This window comes from Chenopodium album, chromosome 11, assembly GCF_948465745.1.
Source record: "Chenopodium album chromosome 11, dcCheAlbu1.1, whole genome shotgun sequence".
Taxonomy (NCBI): domain Eukaryota; kingdom Viridiplantae; phylum Streptophyta; class Magnoliopsida; order Caryophyllales; family Amaranthaceae; genus Chenopodium; species Chenopodium album.
Genome location: NC_137844.1, coordinates 41,340,909 through 41,351,450, shown reverse-complemented (window position 1 = coordinate 41,351,450; position 10,542 = coordinate 41,340,909). Strand labels below are relative to the sequence as shown.

At 35.0% G+C, this 10,542-nt stretch overlaps 2 protein-coding genes and 1 long non-coding RNA gene across 4 annotated transcripts; all 3 read left to right on the top strand.

Annotated features, from left to right (window-relative positions):
• The first annotated feature begins 1,370 nt into the window (after positions 1–1,370).
• Positions 1,371–8,716, top strand: LOC145566625 (MLO-like protein 2). The gene is made up of 15 exons (XM_081625984.1): positions 1,371–1,647; positions 1,734–1,791; positions 1,883–2,067; positions 2,298–2,414; positions 2,550–2,607; positions 2,723–2,842; positions 2,932–3,006; positions 6,462–6,673; positions 7,087–7,203; positions 7,307–7,364; positions 7,485–7,570; positions 8,107–8,181; positions 8,292–8,380; positions 8,463–8,512; positions 8,595–8,716. The coding sequence occupies exons 1-15, from the start codon at positions 1,519–1,521 to the stop codon at positions 8,699–8,701; spliced, it is 1,536 nt and encodes a 511-aa protein (XP_081482110.1). The 5' UTR covers positions 1,371–1,518; the 3' UTR covers positions 8,702–8,716.
• LOC145567575 (uncharacterized) lies at positions 3,264–4,897 on the top strand. 2 transcript variants are annotated; one of them, XR_014095697.1, is made up of 5 exons: positions 3,264–3,292; positions 3,519–3,965; positions 4,061–4,128; positions 4,308–4,372; positions 4,689–4,897. It is a non-coding gene; the product is annotated as an uncharacterized LOC145567575 (long non-coding RNA). The 2 variants fall into 2 exon arrangements; XR_014095698.1 differs by having other exon boundaries at positions 3,274–3,612; positions 3,757–3,965.
• A 12-nt stretch (positions 8,717–8,728) lies between the features above and the next one.
• On the top strand, positions 8,729–9,728 carry LOC145566624 (MLO-like protein 1; the record flags this gene model as incomplete). Its single annotated transcript, XM_081625983.1, has 4 exons — positions 8,729–8,959; positions 9,060–9,127; positions 9,237–9,297; positions 9,396–9,728. Coding segments are annotated over 4 exons (441 nt in total), but the record flags the coding sequence as incomplete, so codon positions are not given.
• Between the last annotated feature and the right edge of the window lie 814 nt (positions 9,729–10,542).

Below are 10,542 nucleotides of genomic sequence, written 5' to 3'. Positions count from 1 at the left end.
TTCAAAGGCGAATATAGTTGAAGCAAGTAAACAACAAATGCAGGCTATAATCATTAAGGGAGAAATACCAGAAGGAGAGAACATCAGGAAGAGGAATGCAAGAATATTAGGATCTTTATTTCCGGGGAAATGATCTCTGCACCAAGTTTGATATATGCACATGACACGCCTCAAGTTCTAATTTGAGTGGAGTGTTTTGCTTAAAAATGGAGCACAGAAATTTGAAATGGTGTGCGGAAATCACCAGCCTTGTTTCTGTTGCATCTTCTACCTGATGTCGGCATTGAAGTCCATTTTGGGATATGCAGACAGAAGTTGGAGAACCTGTAAAATTTACAGCAAAATGTAGTTAATTTTTATTACCCCTGCTCTGAGTTGAAAGAAGCTACATCTCAAAACACCCAAAGAGGCAAAGCCTTTGACACCGAATATGCACCTGTACATGATGCTGAAAATCAACTTACCTATTAAATCGAAAATGAACTTACACTTTTAACAGGAAACTCAGTATACTAGTAGGACGCCTCTGAAGATGCAAATTGTCACAATAGTTTTAAATAGTCACAATAGTACAAGCAGCATTACATGCTTACAACACTATAAAAAAATATCTAGTAGGGTAACGTCCTTATTGTTAGGAAAATTTTGCCAATAATAAACCCCATCAATTTCATTTTACGAAGTATAGTGTAAGAAACTGTTTTATGGGGTGCCCGACTTCATAATGGTTGTAAAGTATTTTGGCGATGTAAGGATATGACCATGTAGGTGGGGTTATGGAAAGTTTGGTTAACAGTTGGAGGTATGGGTGTTAAATAACTAGACTAGACTGAAAAGAATCATACTGGTTCTAAACATTTTTAAAACCGGTGTTGGACTGAATTAATATTTTGCTTACATTTATGTATAAAAACCTCTAGATGATTATTTTTCTCCTTAATATGTTGAAAAGAATTTAATATAATGATCACTTTTATATTAGGCTTTCGGAAAAGACAGTAACATTTTCTTTCTTGTTTACCTTTCCTCCATTTTTGGTCCGGTCTAGTTTGGTCCTATTATAGTATAATATAACCGGTTTGGCCTCCGGATCTTAAATTTTAAAATATCAGTATTTGACTTGGTCTGGTTTTGGATTGATGAACAACCGTTGCTAGGAGGGTGACTTTGAAAGTTTCAATTCGGACATGCTACTTCAGTCCTTGCGTATAACATCTAGTCATCTACTATTTGTTGTTTAGTGAATGCGAACAATTAACTAATGAATAGATCTTTGCCATAAACCATCTCTAAGATAAGTCGACATCAGACATTAAATATAATCTCTAAGAAGAACAAAACAGAAAGTTAGCGTTTACTAATGTTTTAGAAATTTCAAAGGGTCAATTGTGTATTGCCCTATAATACACGTTAATGTTGTTATGTCATTGAAATGAAGACATCATGCTTACTAAATATGCGAGTACTATTTAAAGAAGTCCGGTACTAGTCGTCTAATCTTGTTTAAGGAAGATAGAGATGGCTGGAGGAGGAGGAGGAGGAGGGCTGGACTTTAAGTCTACACCATCATGGGTGATAGGATCAGCAGTTTTTATGATTGTTGTTATTTCTTTGTTCATCAAAAAATTTCTGAGTTACCTTGGCAAGGCAAGTGTTCTTTACTCTCTTCAACTAATCGACGTTGTTTCAGAGCTGACAATTACTAAAATACGTGCTGTGTTTCATGTTTGTAGTTGTTGAAGAGAAAGGAGAAGAAACCTCTTAATCTGGCCTTGAAGAAGATTAAGGAAGGTGATTTTCTTGATAAAATTTTCGCCTTTGTTTGATTCTTGTAGGATGCTGATAGCTGACTGCTGTCTTGTACAACTTTTTGATCTTGTAGAGTTGATGTTATTGGGGTTTATATCTCTGCTGCTTACTGTTTTTGGAGATAAGATTCATACAAAGTGTATACCAGAAAAGCTTGCTCGCAAATGGCTCCCATGTCATGATGCAGTCCCTCCCGGTCTTATCACAGGAGGAAAACGACGCCTTTTAGCTGGCAGTAGTGAGCCTAACTGCGACCAGGTATGACACTCTCATATCCAGCAAGTACTGTCTGAAAATTGTCAACGGATAACTACCGTGAATTTGTACATTTCATGAGAAGGCAAGCGGCTAAGTAGTGTATTGACATGATTCTCTACTGACTACTTCCAAGCATATATGCTCTCAGATACTGTAATTGACGGCTTTCAAGATTCATGACTTTTACAGAAAAACATTACAAAGCCTATTCGTTGTCTTTACATTTGCAGGGAAAGGTACCTTTCATATCGAGTGGTGTCCTTCATGACGTTCATTACCTCATCTTTATATTAGCAGTTGTCCACGTACTGAGCTGTATCCTGATAGTTCTTCTTGGAGAGATGAAGGTAATTTCTTAAGCATATCATCTCTGAGTGCACAAGAGCCATCCATAGCTTAGATGTATGAACTTATGCCAATAAACCATGTTCCAAATTTGATACTAATGATATTCTACTGTCATAACAATTCACAAGCTGCAGATATTTCAGTGGCGGAAGTGGGAAGATGCTATTAGAATGCAGATTGATGCAGATTATAGTAATGAATTATAACCCTTTTACTTATTTTATTAGAATTCTGATCAGAATTATTACTGTTCCAGCTTTGTATTGTGGATCTCAATTTATTTTTTTTTATTTTTTTTGGGATACAGGTAACAATTGCAGAGTACTAGATGTTAGAAGCCTCTCCTTTATCAAGGACCGGTTAGATGTTATGTGGTATGTAGAGTTTGTTATTATCACTTGTTCTCAACAATCCAGTATGGATATAAGTATATGTTCCCTGAATCAGAATTGGTATAATTTAAGTAGACGAGGGCAAATTATCTACAGCTTTATTTATATTACATTCTGCCTTCAGATTTCATTCTTCAAGCACCTTGCTGGGATTGTAACAAAAGCCGACTACACAGCTATGAGAACGGGCTTCATTTTGGTAATCGTTATCAAGTCTTTACAAATAGATGGAGTGAATAATTGGTTTTAACTACACTTCATATTTATAGAGAACATAAACAAAATAATTTTATGGATATACAGTTTCTTTTCACTGCTCTTTATCTCATTCGATTTTTACACAGTAAAAATAATAAAATCGCGGATTCATGAGCTCATCTTTATTTCTTTTGCAGACACATTGTGATGGAAATCTAAGGTTCAACTTTCACAAATACATCGTATACGCATATGAAGCAGACTTTTAATAAAATTGTGTCTATCAGGTAAATCACTTTTTAAGTAATTCATGAGGTCCTCAATCATTCATTCTTATGAATATCTGCATTATTTCTGGCTGCAGTTGGTTCATGTGGCGGTTTGTGGTTATTTCATTGACACTGAATGTTCTATGTTATCTAACATAATAGACTCCCTATCTTCCTCAAATGTATGGTTTATATAAATGAATGGTGCTTTGGATTGTCTTAACTTCATTTGTTCCATGTGCAGGATGGAATATATATTTTGCGATTGCATTTATCCCCTTTATTGCAAGTATTAATAGATAAAGCAATCAGTATTACTCAATCATTCATTATGTTTTGTAAGCTTTGATCCCGAAGTTTACATATATTTCCTCCGTTCTTTTTTGTTTTCCCCGTATTCCTCTTTGTTTGTTCTCTGTAATGAAGTAGATTCTCATGATGTTCTCACCACTCCGTTTTAATGCAAAGAGTTTTATCTCCAGCTCTTACTAGTAGTTGGCACCAAACTGGAACAAGTGATCACAGAGCTAGCTATCTATATAGCTCAAAGGCATACTGTTGTTTTCGGAGAACTAAGAATTCAACCACAGATGACTACTTTTGGTTCAACAAACCCAGGATTGTCCTGTTGTTGATCCACACCATACTTTTCATTAATTCATTTGGGTTTGCAATCTACTTCTGGACATGGGTTAGATCTTACCACCTTGAAACTAATTTACTATTTCGAAATTAATGATATTATCTCAAGTTCTTAACTTGATCTTGACACATGATCTGTAACAGTTTAAGTTCGATTTACACTCTTGCGAAATGGGCAAAACAATATTTGCGCTCCCAAGAATCATTTTAATGTAACATTACTTTCATACCTCTTTTTATTTTATTTTATTTTATTTTATTTTATTATTATTATTATTATTATTATTATTATTATTATTATTATTATTATTATTATTATTATTATTATTATTATTTACCAGTCTTTGCACTTCTAGACTAATTAACCTTGTTTCGTATTTCCTTGCTTTAGGTTGTTGGTTCAAACCATTTGCAGTTACAGAACGAACTTTACCGCTCTTTGCTGTTGTCACACAGGTATATCATCCTTCTAGCTAGTGATCGTTATCGAGAGTAAATAAAGTACAAAGTGATAAAAAAAAAAACCATACACACACAAGATTCTTACGCGGAGAACCCCTCCCGAGTAAGGAGAAAATCCACAGTCTTGATGTCCAGATCAGTATTTTTAGGAGATTAATGACAATCACAATAATTCCTTTAAAAAAAAAAAAAAAAGTTGAAGCTACTACTTTCTAGCTTCTAAAATCTACTGCATAGTTCTTTCTTTATTGATTTGGGATTTGGGGGGATCATCCCAACATGTATTAACTGTGTTGTTTCGTTATTAAAGATGGGAAGTTCATACAATAAGGAGGCTATGGAAAGATATGGCAGTGGGTTTAACAGACCTAATGCCACTGCAGACCGGACTGCAGAAGGAGCCGATGCAGCAGCATCAATTGAGATGGCCAATCACCAGGAACAACATTGAATTCTTTCAAATTGCAATCGATGTTATGCGTGACTAGTTGTAAGCCACTTATAAATATGACTTAAGAATGTCATGCGTGAAAATGTATAGATTAACAACATTGTAGTGTTACAAGGTCTTGCAGATTGGAAATATTGTACGTAGTACATGTTTATAGAAGTACTAAGAGTTTTATTTTTGCCTAGAGCTAACAATCAGCCCATTAAATTGTTAATTATCTCACTTTATGAGTTTACTATAGCTCTAATAACATATTATGCGTAAGTATCACCGTGGGAACAGAAAAAAAATCTTCAGATGGCATTATAGAACAGCAATTTGCTTTGCATACAAATAGATAACAACCTGCATCCTGCATATACTTGCTTGACAAACGCAGAAGAATGAGAATGTACGACACATGACTTAGTAAACATCATAACACATAGGCAAGTTGCCATCTTTTTTAAAAAAAAATCCTTTAGTTGCAGACATGATAGAGCTGCATATAGAGCTTATGATCTTGGTCAATCATTTATGGAGAAAAAGCAATTTGAAAGAGGTCTGAAATCAGAAACCGAGGTACAGAAAATGTACGATGGTTATACATGAGCATAAGCTATGAGATTGCAATGTAGGGATATTGATAGCAATAGATAAAGATGCACTAAGCAGCCGGACAATCTAGCTAATGGTCACCTGTTTTGACTTTTAAAATAACGAGTCAAGGGTTAGACAGCATAATTATTCTTATTTCAGAACATATATATGGCCATGCTAACTTAGATACAGAGCTTTTAATCCAGACTTTCTATCACAAAAAGAAATATCACTGTATGATTGGCTAATTCTGAACAAATCAAATATGGATTCTGCACACTTCTAATTAATGAGAAAAACTTCGATATACATCTTTAAAGTTAATACTTGTGCTGTAGACACAAAAACAATCGTGGGACATATTCTTCAACTAACAAGCTATATTAAACAAAAAAGTTTGTGCTGAAATCAAATAGATAATCTTCAAATGATTTTCAACTGCAACTTAAACAGCACTATCTTAGCAATTAGAAAGCAAGTAGCCATGAGTCAGAGAATTGAGAAAGAAGCTGGGATTGACTTTGAAACTTAGTAGACAACTTTTGAATCTTCCTAATATAAACTAGTTAATAATTACCATTTGTCCTGAACAAAGATGTGCAAGCACATTCATCACGAAAGATATATTATTATGTTAGGAATCTAATCACAGAGACAATTAGGAAAGGGTGACACCGAAAACCAGATAGATGGCAGGAGGAGAAGGAGGGCCATCGTTTGAGTCTACACCATCATGGATCATTGGAGCAGTGGTGTTTCTGATGGTTGCTGTTTCTTGGTTCATCGAAAAACTTCTTAGTTTCCTCGGTCAGGCAAGTCTCTTCCTGCCCCTCCCATAGGCCTCAGACCTTATTCTCTATATATTGCTATCTTTCGAAGCTAAATCCATAAATTAAAACGCTTGCAGATGTTGAAAAGAAAGGAAAAGAAGCCCCTTTATGATGCCTTACAGAAGATCAAAGAAGGATATTTACCAACTTACTTCTAGTTCCACGTCTTCTTTTGCATCTGTTTTTATACAACTGAGTTCTAAACATACATTCTCTTTTGCAGAGTTGATGCTGTTGGGGTTTGTATCGCTGCTTCTGGCTGTTTTCCAAGATGATATTGCAAGTACGTGCATATCAGAAAAATTAGCCAAGAAGTGGATCCCTTGTCATGTTGAAAAGTCAACCAGTATTGATATCTCCCATTTTCAGATCTCTCTCCTTCCTAGTGGAGGACGCCGCCTTCTAGCTGAGGAGGCCACTTTTTCTTGCCCAACGGTATTCTTTTGTGTCTGAAATCTGTCATGCCTCATGCTAACAATGTTTGCCTGAAACATAAGTAGAATCCTTCATTTTTTTACCCTTGTTATATCAGCAGGAATATTGTCTTTTTTTATTTAGTCTTTAGAATGATAGGGCATTTTGCCATATTTAGATATTGAAATACCAACTTTCTTACTGTGTAATCTTGCTCAGTAAAACAGTAGGAATACATTGCACGAAAACAGAAGAAAATGCTTAATGTATGACGAGGTTTTTATGATTCCATAAGAAACTAACAGTAAACTATTCTACTGTATCTTACAATATTAATGGATGAACAACAAAGCATATTAAAGAAAAACTTCCACATGCCATGATTGTCATCGGCCCCATTACTAGCTCGCTCATTCCCACCTGTTGATGTGCAGGGAAAGGCCCCTTTTGTATCTGTTGGTGTACTTCATCAGCTGCATTACCTTATATTTATACTAGCAATTGTCCATCTGATAAGCTGTACAGTCACAGTTCTTCTGGGAGAAGTGAAGGTGAATTTTTCTGCAATGCAAATCTGAGTGGTTTCGAGACATCATACAGTAAGAAAAGCTTCCGATCTAATGATTCTCTTCTTGTGTGCATTGCAAGCTGTAGATAAGTCAGTGGTGGAAGTGGGAGGAATCTATAAGAAGGCAGATTGATGTTAACACCGGTAATCCTTTGTGAGCTATTCATGTTTCTTTCCATAGGATAGCTAGTTGTATGCTAAGAGTTGATTCCAATAAGTTTCCAAGCATTTTAATTTAAGACTATGATGATCATGTTCATACAGATACAGACAGAGTCATCGATATCAGAAGCCTTACATTTATTAAGGAGCGGTTTGAAGGTGTTGATGCTAAGAAACGAAATTATGCGGTGAGTAAATTTAAATCACTTGAGGTTGATTTGAAACTAATCAACATTTGCAATTGTCTGTTCACTATTTGATGTTTATTTATAAAATCATGCTTAAGAGTTACAAAGTAATATACAGTACTGTAATGCAATGATGCTTAGATACATATTCTTCACTGGAAACCTAATGAAAGTAAGAGAAATGGCCAAAGTTAGCTTATACAAAGACAAGACATCATGTCAGTCATTCAAAGCAGTAGCGAAATTTATAAACTTGCACATCCCATAAATGCAATGATGCACTTGATTTCTTGGAACGCAAACTCCAGAAGTGAAACTCTGAAGTAACTTTCACAACTTTAGAGAAAAAATAGTGAAACTGATGAAAAAAGAAATAAACGATATTTCGGATAAAAAGAATGGAGGAAGTACTAAGTTGATTATGGCTTGGCTCGATTGATTCTTATTAACAAGTATATGGCAATAAGTTTTGCCTGCTTACATATATTATAAACCATAGAGGAAGTCTCAGTATAACTTTCACATTTTTCTTTCAGATGTCATTCTTTAAGCACCTAGCCGGGATAGTGACAAAAGCAGATTACACAGCAATGAGATTGGGCTTCATTCTGGTAATAGTTCCCTGTAAAATGACATGAAGGCTTTAGGCTTGAATAGAGTTCTTTTCACAGCATTCTCTGATTGATGTTCTGTAACACCGAGATCCTTTTGTCTTCTGCAGACTCACTGCAACGCGAATCAGTCATTTAACTTTCACAAGTACATGGTGTATGCCTATGAAGCTGATTTTAAGAAAGTTGTCTCAATCAGGTAAGTACATTTCATACTAGTACTCTATATAACATATCTCATTCTTCCTTCTCTAATGTTTACTACTTTTTTTTGGCTACAGTTGGTTTCTTTGGATTATGGTTGTCTCTTCCTTGACACTCAATGTAGCAAGTAAGGAGGACTAGTATACATATTTACACACGCACACACGGTATGGCTGTATGTATTTTTGATTGATTAACACTAATTGCAGGTTGGAACATATATTTTTGGATATCATTCATCCCCCTGATTGTAAGTAGTACAAAACAAAGTATACACAGTGTTTATGAATGCATTGCAGATCATATTACAAGTTAACTTATTTACTAGAAATACATAAAACTAACAGTTGATTTGAATCAACAGATCCTACTTATTGTTGGCACCAAACTAGAACAAGTGATCACAGAGTTGGCTATCTATGTTGCTCAAAGACATTCCGTGCTTGTCGGAGAAGTAAGAATTCAACCGTCAGATGAATACTTTTGGTTCAGCAAACCTAAATTTGTCCTTTGCTTGATCCATGTCATCCTATTCCTGAATTCGTTTGGGTTTGCTATTTTTTTCTGGACACTGGTTAGACCCTCAATCCCTTGTTAACTACAAGTCAATCCAGATTATAAAAATTTCTTAATACTGACAACATCTTGGTTATTTGTCTGTATGTATGTAACAGCTTAAATTCGGCTTCCACTCGTGTGTCATGGGTGAAGCAAAATATGTATATGGTAGAATAAGTATAATGTAATACAAATCCTTTTGCTTGTTTATCTTATTATTAATGAATCACATCATATCGATTATAAATATACTAATTTAAATCTCATGTCGATCTCGTTTTCTTGTGTTAAAGGGTGGCTGTTCAAACTATTTGTAGTTATAGCACTCTACCACTTTATGCAATAGTGACACAGGTAAATACAGAACAAATCAGTTACTCCATGTTACTCGATATCAAAATGTTTTAATTTCTAGTGTGTTACTGTTAATTGTTATGTTTTTTCTGTTGAAGATGGGAAGTTCTTACAATGAGGCGGCAATGAAAAGGCATGGATTTCTGAGGAACGAAACGCAGCAACTTGAACTGAGATGACAATCAGGGAGGACGATAACATTTCTGAAACGCAAACGATATGAGCAAGCAAAGTGTAAGAACGGAAGAAACATCAAATGTACTTACTTTGCTTTTTCCTTATCAGTGTCGATGTGTCATCAGTCTATCATAAACTATAAGAGCAAGTAGTCACCTTTTCAATACAAACTAGTGTGCGGCCCAGGCAATGCCCCGATTGTTACCAATTAAAATGTGACTGAAGCTAGCAATTTTTTAATTGAGGATTATATAGTTTACAGCACGTATACTGTATAATAATTTGGAACATAAAGTTGAATATATCAAAAAGAGAATTTAAAGAGTCTTATTATGATTCTCTTTTGCTTTTGGATTGGATTTTTTTAATTCTCAATCTAAATATGAATTCGTGTATTTATGTGAATGGATAGACGGATGGGGCATGGTTTGTTGCTAACTTAGATGGCAAGAAGCGTGATTTTCATTCAATAAGATCTGGCGTTTGAAACATCTATTTACAACTGTATGCAGAGCTTGCTGGCCTTGCTCTCTCACTTCAAAGAAGGCTATGAACTGTGCTAGCTGAAGTAGTCCAAGTAGAATTTAGGAATTTATAAAAAATTCCAATTATGGTCAATCATACCTGGAGAAAAAAACAATTACTACCTCCGGAACATATTATATGCAACTTTTGCCAAAAACGGAAATTTCACATTAGATGCAACTTTTTCATTCTTTCCTTTTTTAGTAAATTTTTTTAATGAAATTACTCAAATACCCTTACTTAAGATATCATAAACACAATTAAACAACTAAATCAAAATTCATTAGAATAATAATTTAACTTAATTAACATAATTTATCTCACCCAGTTCAATTCACCCAAAATAAAATCCAACTAACAATCAACCTAAACTAAAATTATTCATTCAACTTCCATCCAAGATTCCAAGTTCATCTTTCACAACTCCTCCGACCAACATCGTCAAAGTCACCGCCCACCACCACCACCTTCAAGATTCCCGCCTCCACCTCCGCATCCGGTGTATCTCAACCCCTACGCACCACCTCCTCCAACCATCGTCCA

Excerpts from the sequence above, each read along its gene's own strand:
- LOC145566625 (XM_081625984.1), top strand. The coding sequence starts at position 1,519 with ATGGCTGGAGGAGGAGGAGGAGGAGGGCTGGACTTTAAGTCTACACCA. Across the intron at positions 2,068-2,297 it reads GTGAGCCTAACTGCGACCAG|GGAAAGGTACCTTTCATATC; the intron begins GTATGACACTCT and ends TTACATTTGCAG. Across the intron at positions 2,843-2,931 it reads ACAATCCAGTATGGATATAA|ATTTCATTCTTCAAGCACCT; the intron begins GTATATGTTCCC and ends TTCTGCCTTCAG.